We start from the raw sequence: 20,005 nt of genomic DNA on the forward strand, positions 1-20,005 counted from the left end.
ACTGAGGCATAGAGCCCCCACAGACCCATGGCCAGCTGAAAAGATCAGTGTCCGCGTGTGGGTTACCAGCTGCAGATAAGGATGTCACTTGAAATTGGCCTAAAGAGTGAACAAAAGGATGCAACAATGAATTTGGAAACATTAGGGGAAAAAAAAAAGTGTACAGCATGGGGCACTCTGTCAAATTGTTCCAGGAAACACAGGCTTGAAATAGAAAACTGGTCCAAAAGAGAGCTGAATAACTGCTGAACGCAAGGCTGTTACATGTGTCAGTATTGTATGAATAGATGTAAAAGTTTTTGCCTATTCCAAACTGTAATTGATCGTAGGCAAACTGAATCTGATGTTACAAAACTATCAGTTCCCATGGTTCCTTAACACATAACTAAAAATATATCTACTGCATAAAATACTCTTTTATAGAGAATTAACAGAGACAATCCTTTTCTATACCTACTCGAAAAAAATGATAACTCATGGCCAACAGAATAAAAGCGACACTTTCCCACCAATCTCACTTAAAGCTGTAGTAAAGTCTGCTTTGTTATCTTTTAATTAGGGTTGCATGGATACCGGTATCTTTATCGGTGCTGATAGTAAGTATTTGCATGAGTACTCATGCAAATGCTCCAATACCTGAAACCGGTACCACTGCGGTGCCATTTGAGCCCATACAAAATGATATCCTGTCCGAATCGCAAGTGGTTTTCCCCAATCACTCCTGTGTGAACCCAGGCTTGGCATAGTGACTTCAGCCTGGGTTCACACAGGAGTGGTGTGGAAAAACCGCATGTGTTTTGGACAGGAATCACACCGCATTTCTGTTTAAATCGCATGCAATTCTTTGCAGTGTGAATCGAGCCCATTCATTTTGCATGGGCTCAAATCGCACTGCAAAGTTATCGGTACCAGCGAGTACAATTACCAAGTAAACCCTGAAGGAACACCGGGTGAACATAGAAGCCCTGTCAGCAGTGACAATGCACCACTGCAGGGCTTTGTTCTAAGGTAAGGGCTACAAGATTGTGGAATTCTCTACCACAAGAGGTGGTTTCTGCGGGTAGTATGGTGGCTTTCAAAAGACTATTGGATGTACATCTCAAGGATCAGAACATTCAGGGGTATGTGGGATGATTACAGCCACACACACCTACACAGGTTGAACTGGATGGACTATTGTCTTTATTCAACCTCACCTACTATGTAACTATGTAAGTATTTCATATTGTGCTGGTATGTGACACATACTAGCATTTTATGATATTGCCCTGCAGGGGATATTTTTTTTCCTGCTGTGGTTTACTACTGCTTTAAAGCAGAACTAAAGTTTGCGGATACTGACCTCTGCTCCAGCAATGTGACATCAGTGTTCATTTTGGCAGCACATTTCAATTTAGTTTTAGTCTTAGGACTAAAATGGCATTTTAGTTTTAGTCCCATTTTAGTCTTCTGCAAGTGTTTTAGTTTTAGTCATATTTAGTCGACTAAAACTCCAGTACATTTTAGTCAACTAAAATGTCCTACATTTTAGTCAACTAAAACTCATTTTAGTCATCTATAATCGGATGGGTGTAGTTCAATTGTAATTTGTAATGCATTATTTAAGCATTTCTCTACAATTTCCAAACTCATTATGTACTACTGCTGGTCCTGGAGTGAAAAATCTAATATGTCATTATTTATGGTATTAAGCTTTGAGCATGCACCAGTGTTAATTTTGGCAACAAAGTTCGATTTAGTTTTAGTTACAGTCTTTTGACTAAAATGCCATTTTAGTTTTAGTCGTATTTTAGTCTTAAGACTAAAATGCCATTTTAGTTTTAGTCATATTTTAGTCATCTGAATTGTTTTAGTTTTAGTCGTATTTTAGTCGACTAAAATTGTGTTAATTTAGTCGACGAAAATGTTTTAGTCGGTTTTAGTCGACGAAATTAACACTGTGTGACATCTACAAGCTCCCTTGCTGACACAACATCTTCTCCCCTGAACACCTCTTCCAGGTGCAGGTTCTTCATCCGTCTTGATTGGCTGAAAGATGACTGCCTAACGCCAGTGTATGCGGACAGTAGTTATTCAATCCTGGCATCGGGATGTACAGAGAATTTATATGCATGCATGCATGCCCAGCTCAGCATATATTCTCAAGACTGTGAACAGGCAGGCAAGTTTGTTTTATTGCAGAAGAGCCTTAGCATCTCCCTTCTGCAATAAAGAGACTGCCTGCTTGCAATTTTTTACATTTTAACTTTAGTTGTACTATAAGAAAAATATTCACAAACGAAGATTGTTTTACTCATGCAATGTAGTTTAAAGAGCGCCTAGGTATATTGACATTAGACTAGTTTCAAATTCTTACAAACAGTAATAAGCTTTACAGCAAATCATCCCTGACCTCTTTAGGTGCTTTACTGTAGTGGTATTCCTTCTCAAAGATCACAAAAAAAAAACAAAAAAAAACTAGAGAGACGGTTTTAGTTGGTTACTAACAGCTTAGGGCTCACGCACACCGACACAGTAAATTTACTTACAAATATACTGGATCTTACTACTCAAAGTTATCAGAAAAATCCAGGGTAAAATGGCACATAAAGTACTTGCATTTATGCACATAAACCAGCATACAGTGTTTGTAAGCATGAAGTATTTTTCCTTTTTTTTTACAACTACAATGGATTTACACATATATGAATGTACGTTTTTTACCTTAATGCATTGCCATCATTAAAGTGATTGTAAACGATCACCTTGTAAAACAATCCATTCAGTTTAAAATAGAAATGAAAGGCAAAACAACATCAATATTAAAAACATCAATTAATTGTTTTCCCCTTTTTTATAATTGATCACATTTCCTCTGTTCCCTCTGTTCTCAGCTGCATAAGAGCTGGGGGAAGGAGCAGCAGCAGTACACTGAGCTTCCCAGTGAATGGCTGTGCAGGGGAGGCATGCCAGGACAAATCTGATCATTTCAGGAGGGCAGGCTGAGTTCCCAGCACAGCTAGAGAACTGACCATAGTGTGTTCTCCAGCTTAGTGTGGTCAGTTTCTAATGGGAAAGCAGAGGGACTGGCAGGAACACCAGGGATTTCACACAAAGAAAGGAATACAAAGAGAACTGGATACTTTTTATACAATACAATATTTCTTTAAAATTTACTTTTTATACAAGTACATTGCAGATGACACCAAGCTTTGTAGTGGAATAACTTCTTTACAGGATGTCTCCAACTTACAAGCTGACCTCAATGCACTGTTTCATTGGGCAACTATGTGGCAAATGAGGTTTAATGTTGATAAATGCTAAGGTATGCACTTGGGGGCTAAGAATATCATCATTTTGCCCCTGTACAAACCATAAAAAACACAGCATATGCGATAATACCATAATACCGCATAATACCAATATGCAGTTCAATTTTGGGCACCAGTTCTTACAAAGGATATCGGGGAACTGGAGAAAGTGCAGAGAAGGGCAACCAAACTGATAAGATGCATGGAGGAGCTCAGCTATGAGAAAAGATTAGAGGAACTGAATTTATTCTCAATTGAGAAGAGGAGATTAAGGGGGGATATGATCAACATGTATAAATACATGAGGGGTCCATATAGTGAACTTGGTGTTGAGTTATTCACTTTAAAGGTCAACACAGAAAACAAGGGGGCACTCTTTACATCTAGAGGAAAACAGACTTCGTCTCCAAATACGGAAAGGTTTCTTCACAGTAAGAGCTGTGAAAATGTGGAATAGACTCCCTCCAGAGGTGTTTCTGGCTAGCTCACTAGATTGCTTTAAAAAAGGCCTGGATTCCTTCCTGGCTGTACATAATTTAACTGGGTACTAATATTTATAGGTAAAGTTGATCCAGGGCATATCCGATTGCCTCACAGGGGATCAGGAAGGAATTTTTCCCCCTGCTGTAGCAAATTGGATCATGCTTTGCTGGGGTTTTTCCGCCTTCCTCTGGATCAACTGTGGGTATAGGATTATGTATATGGGATTGAATGGTTAGGTTGTACTTTACTGTTTTTTTTTTTTTATCGGTTGAGCTAGATGGACTTGTGTCTTTTTTCAACCTAAATAACTATGTAACTATATAAGTACATGGTACAGCATGCACATATCAGGGATATGAAATGTTAGGGTTACAAACACTTTAAAAGTAAAAAATATCCACAGTAAAAAAAAAAAAACCACACACACACAGCCAGGGTGTGCGCATTTCCAAACTGCCATTCAGGGACAGCCCCCACCCGCAGCATGCACCGGTCTATGACATCACAAGGGGGCGGTGCCACTATGCGATGTCGCTGTTGGCCCTGCCCCTTACCTATTTAAAAAAATGGCACTCGACTTACAAAGCAGTCGCAGATGGCCTCGCTCGAGAGTGGAGTGGGTTTTTTTTTTTTTGGGTCGGTCAGAGACTGCAGACATACTACAGGAGATGGTCAGAGACTGCGGACATACTACAGGAGATGGTCAGAGACTGCGGACATACTACAGGAGACAGTCAGAGACTGCTGGCATGCTACAGGAGATGGTCAGAGACTGCAGACATAGTACAGGAGATGGTCAGAGACTGCAGACACACTTCAGGAGACGGCCAGAGACTGCAGACACACTTCAGGAGACGGTCAGAGACTGCAGACATACTACCGAAGATGATCAGAGAGACTGTGGATATACTACAGGAGTAGGTCAGAGACTGCAGACATAGTACAGGGGACAGTCAGAGACTGCAGACATACTACAGGAGATGGTCAAAGACTGCAAATTTACTACAGGAGATGGTCAGAGATTGCAAATTTACTACAGGAGTTGGTCGGAGACTGCAAACATACTACAGGAGATGGTCAGAGACTGCAGGGGGGGGTTATGACCAGGTTGGGGGGGGTTATGGCCAGAGGGGTGGGTTTATGAGCAGGTGGGGGGGGGGTATATGACCAGGTGGGGGGATTTATGGCCAGGTGGGGGGGTATATGACCAGGTGGGGGGGTATATGACCAGGTGGGGGGGGGGGGTTTATGACCAGGTGAGTTGGTTTATGACCAGGTGTGGGAGTATATGACCAGGTGGGGGGGTATATGACCAGGTGGGGGGGTATATGACCAGGTGGGGGGGTATATGACCAGGTGGGGGGTATATGACCAGGTGGGGGGTATGTGACCAGGTGGGGGGGGGGTATATGACCAGGTAGGTGGGTTTTTGACCAGGTTGGGGGGTATATAACAAGGTGGGTGGGTTTAGGACCAGGTGGGCAGGACTCACCTTCTTAGCTTCCTGACGGGAAAACTCTCTGGCCAGCTGCCTTCCGATGCCCTGACCCCTCTCCGGTCCCTCAGTCAGGCAGGGAGGAGAAGTCGGGCAGCCGATCTCAGGAAACAGAAGATGATCTTGACTGGAGGGAAAGAAGGAGAAGTCTGGTGGAGGCAGGGCTCGTCCAATCCATCTCCTGGCCAGAGGAACAACAGAGTGCTGGTGGTGACAGTCCCCGATCAGTCCATCAGACTCCTCCGATCTCCCCAATCCCACCAGCAAGTCTTTCCCTGAGCATGCCACCGCCAAAGCGCTGTACCGGAGAAGGTTGAGGAGGCGATGGGTGGAGTTACTCCCTAGGCCTCCTCCAATCTGAATGCTGGGCCGCGGGCTCACTCTGTCTGCGTGACATCACTGGTTGCTAGACAACAAGTGGTCCTAGCGACCAGTTTGGGCAATGTGGCTGGTAGGGTGGCTATGTTAGTTTCATTTTGGGACACTGTACTGTCCCAGAATGAAGGTGCCCAGGACCCGTGACAGACCTGCCAAATGCTGAACTGTCCCAGGTAATCCGGGAATACATGGTCACCCTATCCAGAGCGAGCCTGCACGTGTGCCACGACAAGAAGCGGTTTCCTATGGTGGTGCACTGAGAAGAGTAGGTGCACCGATGGGGTACCCCAGGAGAGGAGGTTTGGGGCCGCTCTGTGAAAAACCACTGCACAGAGCAGGTAAGTATAGCATGTTTATCTAAAAGAATGAAAAAAAAAATGTAAGCTTTACAAACGCTTTTTGTATATGCATAAAATATAGTCTCTTAAGGCAGGATTAAGACATTTTTTTTTTAGGTCCCAAAACACAGCTCTAGAATATGGAGTTAAAGTATAATTAAAACTTCCTTTTTTACTGTTGGCTAGTTTGGAGAGGGATTTGAACACCTGTCTGCTATTTATTGCTGTCTATGCTCATTAGAGAGATTCACCCTCTCTAATTGTCATGTTTACTGGTATCATCAAAAGTGAAACCAAAAACGATTTGGGTTGTCCTTGGAACAGTAATAGAGGGAAAACATTCCAATGAGGACACATGTTCTCATAACCCTGGTGACAACCAGGGATATTCTCACTTTGCAGGGATTTCTCCTCATTTCCTCTTACTTCCTACATGGCTATGGGACATAAAGTGAAGGGAAATCTCCCAAATAGGACACGGATAGCAAAAAAAAAAAGAAAAACCTGACGGGGTTATAACCCACCCTTAATCAATCCAAAATTTAAAAAAAAAAACGTTTTTCTCTTGAGTTTACTTTACACGCAGGCTGAAATGTATTATACGGAGGAAGACTACTTATAAGAAAAGCAGGCACATACTACTAACATAACAGGAACATAAAAACCCATAGCAATCAAAATGACATGATCAGAAATTACCATAACTAGACTGCTAACAGCTGATTATTAGTTCCTAAGGCCCCTTTCACACGAGCGATCTGATCAGATCCGCCTGTTAGTTTTTTTTAGGCGGATCTGATCGGATCCCCCATTGCGTCCCTATGGGGCAGCGGGGGACATTTCCACTGACACCCGCTGCCTTCCGCATCCGATCCCGTCCATAAAATCCGGACGGATGGAAACCCTATTTTCCATCCGTCCAGGGGATCGGATGAGAGCGGACAGGCGGACCGCTCTCATCCAATTCTCCCATAGAGATGCATGGGGCTCTGACATCTCCCTCTCCGCACACAGAGCAGAGAGGGAGATGTCACCTTCCTGCTCAGCGGGGATCTGTGTTTACGATCCCCTGCTGAGCAGCACGGATCCGCCTACGGAGGCGGACCGTGTGAAAGAGCCCTTAGGGTTAGATCACATCATCAGTTTCTGTAATGTTGGGTACAGTGCTTCCTCCTTAATAAATTCAAGGACAAATTTATCATGTTCAAAATTGGAGAGGAGCAAAACACATCATCAATTAGGACATTAGTAAGGTTCTTCATAACAAAGGAGCAACATTTGTACAGTATTCCTACAGTTATTGGTGCCTGTAAGACAGTGAAACACAAACAAAATCTAGGATGCTCATGTGCACACAGGGTGGAAGGACGTATACTAAGTGAGAGAACACAAGGGCGCACCAGCCTTGTGCATTATAAAAATATAGATAAAACAACGCAATATACTCACAAACCCAGTTGTGTATCAGGCTTAGATACAAAAAAGCGAAACAAACTTGAACCACAACAGCATATACCCCTCAAAACGTGTGTCCTGTTCTTGCACAAGTTGACCTCCAGTTTTATTTTTGGAGAAGATCCCTTTCACACTGATATGTTTTTTTCTGTCTTTAAATTGCAAAAAAAAAAAATTCCCTTTAAATCATATGGGACTCTTCACACCACTGCGCTACGGGTGTGATGTTTTTTTAAAATGTCCTGCATGCTGCATCTTTGGTACAGTTTTCAAAACTGCACCACAACATAGCTCCTCATTGAAATGAATGGTAAATGTGACAAAAACAGAACAAAAATGCATAAAAAAAAAAAGCACCAAAAACGGACCGTGTTTTGCATTTTTGTCCATTTAATCATAGGCAACCAAAAAAAGCTCCAGAAACGCACTGCAAATGCATCTGAAACACAGCAAAATTGCATTGAAAACACAGGCGTTTTTACCACGATTTTGCTACAGAGCAGTGTGAAAGTACCCTAATACAACAAGTAGACCCTTAATCATACAAACATGCAAGTCTTTGTCTTGAGTGAAAGATTGACTAGGTTGGGTTTAGAAGATGATTATTCTTCTGAGTAGTCCTGGGTAACCACTGAACTTCTATTATTCCCATTGCCAGACATTTATCACATGATGCTGACATACTTACAACGATCGATCATTTAATGTCTACAGTACCTCCAGAGATGATACAACCCCGTGATGTCTTGTACACTACTGAGTGCAACTGCAGCAGTTGGCTCCACTACACAAGAGATGTGTGCATATTTTCAAATCCAGGATAAGTTTACAATAAGGTTAATTATCCAAGTATACAAAGATTTCCAAAAACACTGCTGCCTAATGCAACCTCAGGAAATCCATCAAAGAACGCCGAACTGCTGAGAGTTAATATTACCTCCCATCGTAGTAGCTCAGTCCGGCACAGATTTCATCTTAAAAAGACAAATCTGTCATGCGAGACAAAGCCTTGGTGGGAATCCGGGGTGTCTTTTTTTCCTATCATCCACAAGCAAGTTGACAAGGATTAATGACTGCTCCCATTTGTAGGTAGAACTGGTGGAGGGGGGTTGTGGAGCAACTCTCAACCTTTTCCGATGAAGCAATTTATCTCAGGAGAGATCATTTCTGTCTGTTCAGCTACAGCATATTAATTTTGTCCATAAACAAGAAAAGATGCTAAAGAGAATGAGAAAAAAAGGGGGGGGGGCATAGTTTGGAGCAGGGCCAGGGACAAATGAAGATCTGCTTGTATTGTATTCCTTGTGAGCCAAATTTAATTGATCTGCCAGTGGCACTTCTCTGCCAATGGTAAACTGGGAATACCTAACCAATCAAAACTGATAATCAGCGAACTTCACAGGGGTTAGTCCTACTTGCAAGTTCTACTTCTTTCAGGAAGTAATAAACAATGCAAAGTATAGTACAACAGTTTAAGGTATCAAATAAAACATACCCACTTTCTTTTAGAAACGGTTAAATTTAAGAAGAAAATAAACAGAAGCAATGTCATAGATTAAACAGCAATATAAGGCAACAAAGGAAAGCATTTATCAGGATATTAAAAAACATTGCAGCAGCGCTAAAATCTAAAACTCTGCTCAATTTACAATAATCTGTGTAATCCACACTGGCCAGTGTAAATTAGAAGGGCTCATTAGAACGCGTGGCAGTCTTTGCGGTTGACAAGTGGCTTGTTTTAACCCTTAAAATGCTGAACCACTGTGCCGCAACCATGTGTATTGCACAACCCCATTATTAGGCTAGCCTCACACAGATGTGTGTTGTGATTGATGCCTTTTTTAGGGCATTTTGCATTTCTGAACATGTTTTTAATGCACTTTTAATATGTTTTTGATCCTTTTTTTTTTGTTTTCAGGGAAGTTTGTTATGGGGGGGAGGGGGAGGGGGGTGTTTGTTGTCATGCAAGTGAAAAACACAAAACACAGTGGTTACATTGAAGTGTATGGAAGCAAAAATTAAAACTGCTGTGGGTATAAAAGTCCCTGACCCTTTCGAAAAAACACAACGGCTGAAATTGTATAGAAGTGAACAGAACTTTTTATAAACTATATTGTGTTCTGAAACTGTAAGTTACCATGACCTTTAGTTCCAAACATTATTGTAATATGTAATCTATCACTTAAACCAGTATGAAGCCCAAAACAAAAAATGTTATATATTGAAGGTTACCAATCCTTAAATGTGGTGGCTGCATTAGTTTTGCATTTTCCTGGATCCTGGTGATCGGGATCGGTAACACTTCCTCTCTTAGGGTGTCTCCACTCTGGATGGAGAAGTAATGGAGATACCTTTGGACAGCAGCACTGACATTATGGGGGGGGGGGGGGGGGGTAGTGTTAGATGCAGTAACAGATTTAGACAAACTTGCCTAACAAAACAATCCTGAATTCAAGGTAAAATGTTTAAAATTTCATCAACATTTTTTTTTCTTTTGGGATAATGGTTTTACATAAATGAATAAATGCTGATCGTTGCAACCACTGCTGTCAGTATTAAAGAGGTTGCAAACCCATTAAAATTTTTTTATTTTTTTTTTCCAACCTGAAAGAGAAACACATAATGAGCTAGTATGCATCGCATAGTACAAGTCATGTACACAAAACATATTAGGATCTGCATTTACCTTGGATTTTACCGCTATGACAATCCTAGGGAGAGCGATGATCAGACACTTTAAGGACACTGTTATGTATTTTAGAACAAAGTCTGAGATGCCAACAATCCACATGAGCTCAAAGAAATCCAAGCCCTCCAAATTGGGTTTCAGAAAGATAAGGCTGTAAATTAAGCAAAGAAATCAATCCTTAGTACACATATATTGTAGTGAGAATTTGCAATGTATAGTCAAATTTAGTAATTACTTATTCTGACACTTGGGTTACATTGTTTATCTATAGAATTCAATCATTTCTACCTGATCATGAAGTCATGTCAAGACCTAATATGCTAAAAAGAGCTTACAGCACATGTTGGGAAATGTATGCAATTGCTAGAAAAAGGAGTTATCGAAGCTGGAGGAAAGCGCAGCAATGTACTGCGGTGTATTCTCATGGGATAAGGAGCGCTCACCATTGACCATTGCCCATTACTCATTGATAAGAGGATGACGTCACCCCTTTGCACCACGAGAGGCAAGTACATAATCTTTTTTCCCCTCTACAGGTGTTTTTTTCTTGTTTAAGTAATTTATTGAAAGATAACAGACAAAGAAGACATTCAAACAATTACAAAAACAGTCAAAGGTACAATATGACCTTGAGCGTACTAGAGTTGTCAAGGTTACCCACTATCACCAAACCAAGCCACGCTGTAGCATGTTGGAGGGGTATAGTGTCCCTATAATGCAGTTACATAATTGAGGCCACTTTAGCTGGAGATCACGTAAAGAGCATGATAAAAGGTGGCTACAAGGGCCTGGAAAGTGTGAGGTGAATAAAGGGATCACCGTGTGCACTGTGGGTCCATGGGCACCATAATTTGGTGTGCAACAATCCCTGCTGAAGAGAACATCTAGAGAAGCGGGTAACCCGAAATGGGGGAGACCTGTGAGCTGCGAAAGAAAGAGAATAGTGACAGGGAGCAGAGAGAGGAAATGTTGGGAAAGGGTAGGGAAGAAGAAGGGGACCCCAGTGGGAGAAGCAAACGTGGAGACCCAAGGGGAAACTTCAAAGATACATGCCAGTACGTGTGTCATGGAGATAGCAGAGTTTCATCAAAGTCAGCCGGTAGGTAGTGGACTGCCTTGACCCTAACATGTATCATGGTCTACAGGTGTTTTTTTAATGTCTATGCTGCTTTTCAGCCACAGGAAGGGTGGCCCAAATTTAAAAAGAACTGGATAGGTGCTCCCAAAGACACATTCAGAATGTAATAGGTAACCCTGCCAATACTTCCCCTAACCACCAATCTTCCATCATGGCTATTTATAGATAGAAGTTGAGACTAAACAGTCCTCTGCCCTTCCACAGAGCATTCCTGAGCAAACTACTGTATCTCTGTGAATAAGAGCAAATCGGTAAACTATTTTATTTTATATTTGGTGTTGTATGAATATAACAGGTCCCCTTTAATAATTAAAGCAAAAGCTTATTGTTAACCATAAAGGGGGAAAAAGTTGAATGTCCCTGAATGCCTTGGTTTGCAGTTTATGACATCATCCACAAATAAGCCAATTAGAGCATTACAATGTGAGAAGGATGCCCTCCAGGGATTTCTTGCCTCTGAAAATTGCCCATTACTGTTACACTTGTAATCAAAGTTGTTGTAAAAGACTAAACTATCCTATTTGACAAGATTTAGTCTCAGGTATATTGCACACTCCATTGCACAATAACCTGTCAAAGGAGACAATGAAATTGCCTACATCTGTTCCATGGCTCAGATATTAAACGAAAGGGATCAGAAGCAGTGAGGAGACAACTAAATGAATTGTCAGTGTGATTGTCTGTCTGTGAAGCAGAACAAAACATAATGCATGTTCAACACCGTTAATAGAGGCCAATCTTACCCTACCGTCTCTCACAAACAAAGGATAAAAAGCATATTTAAGTTATAACTTTTAGTGGTAAATAGAATTGTTAAGGGAGTTCGGCTACCCAGCAAATCTCCTAACAAGGACAACAAAGAATAATTCAATGCAAGTGAAGAGTTTTGTGAAATTAGCCTAAAATTGTAGAGGATACTGGAAAGATTTTACTTTAGCGTGTTAGAGGAATGTCATGTCTGTGTTATATTGAAAAAAATTTGTAAACAAACTTTTTTAAAAGCAGATCTTTTAGTTCTGTTACACGTCTGTAGAAGAAAATTCCTGACCTGTGCAAGAGTATAATGGGCCATACACACTATAAGATTTTCTGAAGACTTTTTCCTTTAGACTTACCAAAACCATATAATATGAGGTCAAACCTAAACACTTTCAATTTGTATGCAATCTGGCAGGCCCTTGCACTACATAGAAAAGGTAAATCTGAAGGAAAAAGTCTTCAGAAAATCTTATAGTGTGTATGGCCCTTTAGGCTTCAGTTATATATAGGGTCAACCTCCCCCCCCCCTTAGGCTGCTATAGGCAGCAGACAGTGGTGATTACATGGCGTGGTCGCATTGCTTTGCTTCATGCCCGTGGAAAAGTTTACACAACATGTAGAAAGCAGTGGACGGCAAGCCCGCTGAACGCTACACACTCAAGCAAATGGGGAAGCACTGCAACTTCCCCACAACCACATGCAATGCACAAGGTGGTGCCACATTTGTTGGCAAAAATGGGGCTTAAACCGGCGGTCAGGAGGCATTGCATCACTTCCTCCCCACCTATTAGTAGCCTCTGAAGCGTGAGTTATATGGGATCGGACTTCAGAGGAAAGGGAGATTTAGACACACATCTAAATCTACCCTACTGTTATTAAAATCTTCGCAAAGGAGGTGTGAAAATGTCCGTAAAACATTTATTGTAGGAGGCTAAGAACCCATCCAGTCCTGGCCTTTTATGCACTTTTAGCATTTTAATAGCTTCCACTACCAGTGCTTGAGAGGGCTCTAGGTATGTTAGGTAGGGATATTTGTGAAAAGAGCATGTCTGCAGTCTCCTTATACAGTATGTATAAATGTATAATATAAAAATGTAGAATCTTAAAAAAAAAAAAAAAATATATATATATATATATATATATATATATATATATATATAATGTCTGGGGTGCTGCCCCATTGCCAACGCGACAAGCCATGTTAAATTTACCACAACGTAAAGCATTGAAGGCGCGGCATGGGAACAGTCCCCTTCCTGCCTATGTAAAAGAGGCCTTTCTGCTTTGTTTGCCGGTGTCTAATCTCCTGAAGGAAGTAGTATAGCCCCAAAGTACCTGAACTACTTCATCCTATTGGCCAAACAGGTAAGGAATTTTGGCATATGCTGTTTATACCCTTCCACCGCGAGTCATATGGAAGCGATATGTGGGAGCCACTTCTCACTACACGCTGCAATGGGAATTAGAATAAGCACTAATGTGAAAAAAGAAGGTTCATTTTATTAAGCATGGCGTGTGTTGCACACAGGTTTGAAACTATTACAATTAAAGCGTAGCCCTAACAATATCCTTGACCTCCTTATGTATAGTTGTTAGTCTATTCTAAATAGACTAACTCTACCAAACGTTATTTTGTTGATCCCTTTGGTTTGTTTAATATAGCTTTGAAAGGGTTTTGTTATATCTGTTCTTCCTGTGGACTCTGCAGGGTTATCTGAAGCCGCATGTCAGTCCTGCACAGGTTATCCCTTAACTACAAAACATCCCCCCTGTTATTGACATAAGGGGAGGGGAAGAAAAGTTCTGTAGTCCTAAAAAACGTGCTGTCCTAGGGTGACAACACTGTTCTACCATAGATACAGGAGAGTGATTCAGTGTTAATTTCGTCAACGAAAATATTTTCATCAAAATTTTTGTCAGCTACGTTTTCAGTGATGAAAACTAAATAAAAAAAAAAAAAATTCACATCAAGTCATTTGATGAAAACTAAAATCAATTCCAATATTCGTCAACAAAGTAAAACGTACAAAAATGTGAAGGAGGGAGGTTTACGCACCTGAACTTCTGCTTTCCTCTGAGCTCCACCTGTCTGTTAAAGCCCCAGCGCCCTGACTCTGTAGGCAAGCTGTATTGGCTGAGAAACACAGGCTCCCATCTATCCTTTCCTATGCAGTTCCATGCATTACACTCATTCACACTATCTCTTTGATGCCATCTGCTGGCCTTTTTCTAAATCGGCAACCCAATTCTATCCCCAGCCCATAATAATAGCACATTAAAGTTTTAACATGCATTAAACTATTGCATTACCATATAAGAATAAGTAGGAGGCATCTACCAAGGTGCTGAAAGAAAAAAAAAAATTAAGAAAAAGGCTTTTCTTATTTTTTTTTTTTTCTTAATTTTTAATATTGGTAATATATTCAGTAAAATGTGCAATGGAATTACAGCCAATAGAGTTTAGATTTGTGAGGTTATTTTATATTTTAACCACTTGCAGCTCGCCCACCTTTAAATGACTGGAGATCAGTGTGCCTCTCGTTCTGGGACAATGGCATATGAGGACGCCCCTGATCATCAGTGCCCTGATTACAGTAAAGCCAGAGCAGTGCCCATCAATGACACCAAACAGTGCACATCAGTGACACCAATCAATGCTCATCAGTGACCCCAATCAGTGCCTGCTCATCTGTGCTGCCCATCAGTGTCACACATCAGTGCCACCAATCAGTGCGGCATATTAGTGCCTCCTCATCAGTGCCACCTCATCAGCGCACATCAGTGTAGGAGAAAAATGACTTATTTACAAAATTTACTGACAGAAAAGAAAACCTTTTTTCTTTTTTTTTTTTTAGTAAAAAAAAAAACCCATCAGTGATTAAATACCACCAAAAGAAAGCTCTATTTGTGTGAAAAAACGGATAAAAATTTCAAGTCACAGCTTCCTGTGTCCATTCAGACATGAAGGCCTCACCCCCTCTCTATCCCTCCTGATTGGCTGACTGACTTTGATTGACAGCAGCGGGAGCCAATCACGCCGTACTGCTGTCTCAGCTAATGAGGAGAGGAGTCCTGGGCAGCTGAGAAACTCCTGCAACATCGCTGGATGGAGATGGGCTCAGGGAAACATTAGGGGGGCTGCAGAACACAGAAGGTTCTTTGCATTAAGATAAAAAAAAAAATTGCCTTTACAATCCCTTTAAATGATGCATCACAATTTAATTAAAACCGTTAGATTTTAGTCAACTAAAATGTACTGGAGATTTATGTCGCCTAAAATACGACAAACAATTCAGATGACTAAAATACGACTAAAACTAAAAATGGGATTTTTGACTTGCCGTAATATCCATTTCTCTCATGTTCATTGACGGACATAGCTCCTGATATTCATAACCATTGGGTTATACTGCCCCCTACAGGAGTGGGACACTAGGCAGAAAAGAATTCTGGCTACACCCATGGGCAGTCCCCAGGGGTATACTCCCTCTTTCTTCTATAGCTGTTTTGTTACAAGCAGTGTCAGGAGAATTATAAGTCCACAGAGGGGTAGGTGCTGTGTCCATCAATGAACATCAGAGAAATGGATTTTACGGTAAGTCAAAAATCCCATTTTCTCTTTCGTTCATTGACGAACACAGCTCCTGATAGTCATAACCATTGGGACATTCCAAAGCAGTGTTAATCATGAGGGGTGGGAACAACAGCAAAAATTCCCAAGGCTAAAACATTAGCCACCCAGGCAACAGGAGCTCAACCAAACAACTGGAGCCCACCTGAAAAAAACAACACACCCTCAGATAGGATCAGGTCCTCTTAAAGATTAAACAAGACAACCATGATTCTGGTTGAAGAGTCCCTGGCCTTTAAGGATCCGGCTGACTGGAAGGCGGAGGCTGTGGCCCCCACTATGTGCACTCTGGCTGGTACGACAATGAGGCCGGTATTCACCGTGGCCTTAGTGTCAGAAACTGACCGAGTGGACTGAGCTCTTACACCGTGACCCAGAGGGGGGAAGGGCTACACTTGGTCTGGCCATGGGCTGAGTCCGAAAAAGCCCGTGGTGTACGTGCCCCTGGGGTGGCAGCCCAGGGGTGCCTCAATTTCACTGGTGAGGGGCAGCTCACCTGAGTTTTTGTGGCACCTTGGTCACTGCACCATCACACTTTTTCTGCACCTGCCTCTTGGGGTGGGCCTTTTGGCCAACACCAGAGGAATGTTTTATTCCTGGCCGGGGGGCCTGCCGAGGTCTTGCACTTAGGCACTACCCAGCACTTCTCCACTTCCCCTTTCCCCACTCTGTTTTTTCTTTGTTTGTGTGTTCACGTGTGTCCCTTTTTGGTTGTATTGTCACTTGCACGATGAGTATGGCGTAGGTCCTCGGGCCTGCCCTGAAAGTCTTGGGAGGGGGTGGACATGGCCTTTTGGCTTAGTTCGCCCTCTCTCATGGGGTCTCCCTTCGGGGTAGCCCCACCTAGTACTCGGGGTGGGCTGTTTCGGCAGTCCCCCTGGAGAACAGGGTCTGCCCGGCTTCGGCTGGGCGGACCTAAGTGAGTACCTCAGTCCCTGTCAGGAGCTTCGCGCCCCGGGGGATCAGGGTTAGGGCCCTTCCTCTTCGGAGGAGGGCCATGTGTGTACTTTTTTGTGTGTCTCACGTTTGCGTGTGTGCACTTTTTTATGCACCGGGTGTCAAGTCTTTTGAGTGTGTTTCACACGGTACGGGCTTAAAATAGAATGTCACCTTAGGACAGGAAGTGTTATTGGGGAAAAGAAATTATATATACCGCAATTAAGGACACAGTATATTAGTATTCTTGGGTTTAGAAATAAGTTACAATTTCTTTCACAATGTCAGGAAGTATATTATTTAATTATTGAAGAGTCCCAGATATACCTTGATTAATTTGTACTTCAAGAGAACTGCCTGCTCTGTTTATTTTGTTGTCCAAATGAAAGGTCCCCTTACATTTTTCATCTATGTTTTATCATCAAAGTATTGGATGTACCAAGACAGTGAGTGATCACCATATGTCACTGAACCTGCAGTGAACGGCGCCACAAACTCCCAGACTGGGCGCCTTGACACTTCTGTCCCAGTTACAATGTTAGAAAAGAACAGAGGCGACCTTCACTGAATGTTGAACAATCTGCACAACATTTGTCTGACAGTCATGTTCTTAATCTTCCCCGACTGATCTTTGACTCTGGACTCATCTTTCCTCTCAATACAGCTCCCCACACGACACTCACTATACCACCCTGAAATAAACTTGTGGAAGGATCACGAAACAAGGAAAAAGAAAATCAAAAGCAGGATGACAAAACAAAAACAAAATAATGGAAATACTCACACAATATGGGACTAAATGAGAACCTAAAAAAAAAGTGAAAATAAAATAAAGCATGTGTAAGAAATAAACAAAAAATGGCAAATTTTTAAACAGCATTTCAATAAATAAAACTTTCTGAAGGAACATTTCTTTCAGCTGTTTTAGTGCACATTAACAAGACTTTCTAAACATTTTTTGATTATCCAATCATATTGGACGAGGCCGTTTCAAAATGGCACACAAAATGACAGATTTATGAAATAAAAAAATAAAACTACACAGTGCCTGCTAATAACCAGAAGATCCCTCATTTAAAGAGGAAGTAAACCCTCCTCAGGAAGTTGTACCTATAGGTAAGCCTATATTAAGGCTTACCTATAGGTACTGTAAATATCTCCTAAACATGCACCGTTTAGGAGATATTTACCTTTAATGCAGCCAGTGACGTCACTGGCGCATGCGCTCTGAAGGAACGGCAGATCGTGCCGTTCCTTCAGAGCCCCGTGCCGTGACCGTCGGCTCCCGCGCGCGTGCGTGGGAGTGACGTCACCGCGGCTCCGGCCAATCAGATGGCCGGATGCCGCGATCCCGGAAGACGGGCGACTATACATGTCGCCCGTCATACAGGTAAGCGGACGGCACGGCGGGGGCTCGTTCTAAGGTAAGTATTTCATAATGAGCTAGTATGCGATGCATACTAGCTCATTATGGGTTTCTCTTTCAGGATTTAAAGAAGAGGAAAAAAAAAAATCTCGGTGTACAACCTCTTTAAAGAGGAAGTAAACCCTCCTCAGGAAGTTGTACCTATAGGTAAGCCTATATTAAGGCTTACCTATAGGTACTGTAAATATCTCCTAAACATGCACCGTTTAGGAGATATTTACCTTTAATGCAGCCAGTGACGTCACTGGCGCATGCGCTCTGAAGGAACGGCAGATCGTGCCGTTCCTTCAGAGCCCCGTGCCGTGACCGTCGGCTCCCGCGCGCGTGCGCGGGAGTGACGTCACCGCGGCTCCGGCCAATCAGATGACCGGATGCCGCGATCCCGGAAGACGGGCGACTATACATGTCGCCCGTCATACAGGTAAGCGGACGGCACGGCGGGGGCTCGTTCTAAGGTAAGTATTTCATAATGAGCTACTATGCGATGCATACTAGCTCATTATGGGTTTCTCTTTCAGGATATAAAGAAGAGAAAAAAATTTTTTCTCGGTTTACAACCTCTTTAAAAGGATAAGTTCACTTTTAAAAAATAAATAAATAAATGCACATGCAAGTCCTGAAAAAATTGCACCAGCAATGCAGGTCTCCTGCAGATCAGTATATCTGTGTGCCCGTACATCATGTACAGACAAGCAGACACACGGATAGGAAGAATCATCTAACTACCACGGCGCTCCACAGTGCAGCTGTAGTTCATTGAGAACTACAAGCCGACAGCCGCAAAAGATATCGGGGCTTGTAGTTCATTCACACACAGAGCTGTGTGAATGAATGATGCGGTTGTGTGGGCGGAGCCGCGTACAGCCACGCTGATTTAAAAAAACTGATAGCTAGTACAGGGATCTTCTCCCAGTACTGCTGTCACAGGGAGGGGGAGGAGAATCGGGCAGTGGCTGCAGTATTGGGAACATGTAACATTATCCCAAAGGTCAACTTATCCTTTAAGCACCTGAAACTGGTGATGACTTCAGAGCTAAGCCCACCGCACAAGCTCTAATGACAGCACGCCTACAGACTTTTACTGGATGGGGGGGGACTTTATCAGGATCAAAATTGCACATTGCCTTACTGAATAAGCTGGTATATGTTTGTACTAGGTACATTTTGAGGAAAAGCTCTAACACCTGGGATAGAGAATTCTACAAAAGTCTAGTCTAGGAAGTTTGTATGACATCTTGTTATCATTAGATGATTCGAATTTCGGCTGATTCCTGCTGAGTTGGCCAAAACTTGAGCCGTGGTTGGACATACGAGTGCCATGACTGAGCCGGATGGAAAAATATTGGCTGAACAGTAAGTGCATCCTGGCAGACTCAGGCACTATTCAGCAGCAGCAGCCGTGGATGTCAGAACACAATGGAGATTCAATCAACCACACTCTCTCCATCTCCCGTGGCCTGAATGGCTAAAATTTGAGCAGCTTATGTCCAGCTTCAAACAAGGAGTCTATATTACTGAGCAAAGTTTACAGAGCCCACTGACTTCCCTTGCACCTCTGGACCTTTCTTTGTAGTTTAAATTTGAGATGCTTATGTGTTCGAAATTAAATAAAACAGGTGTGTATTGTCCCACACTCCCTAACCTAATGGGTCTCTCACTTCTAACTTGTGTCTGATGGCTGCAACCAAATAATTGTGTTCCCACAACGGCAAACCAAATAAAATCTAAAATGTTGGCTGCACCTATCCGTGTGCAATCCAATTAATGTTTTTAAACTAAAACCTTATTTTCAAACCACAAAACTGCTATCATTATTCAGTGACAAACTTTCTCATGTACAATAAAATAAAACAAATGCGACAGTCCCAGATGACTATAATTCAATTAGTAGTGCTTTTCTTCTTTCAAATACTTTAAATGTGCTTCTCAAATCCTGCAGTTTTTCCACCTTCACCCTTGTGGATTTCAGTTAATAGTATTGAGCAGT

General features: G+C 42.1%; 1 protein-coding gene across 1 annotated transcript in view; it reads right to left on the bottom strand.

Annotated features, from left to right (window-relative positions):
- The window catches only part of RNFT2 (ring finger protein, transmembrane 2), a 76,674-nt gene that overhangs the window by 40,036 nt on the left and 16,633 nt on the right, over nucleotides 1–20,005 (bottom strand). Inside the window, exon 5 of the mRNA XM_082256642.1 lies at nucleotides 10,126–10,279. Coding sequence (XP_082112768.1) covers nucleotides 10,126–10,279 — 154 coding nt within the window. The remainder of the gene's footprint in view (nucleotides 1–10,125; nucleotides 10,280–20,005) is intronic.

The sequence above is a fragment of the Pelophylax lessonae genome (genome assembly GCF_965119305.1).
Source record: "Pelophylax lessonae genome assembly, chromosome: 1".
NCBI lineage: Eukaryota > Metazoa > Chordata > Amphibia > Anura > Ranidae > Pelophylax > Pelophylax lessonae.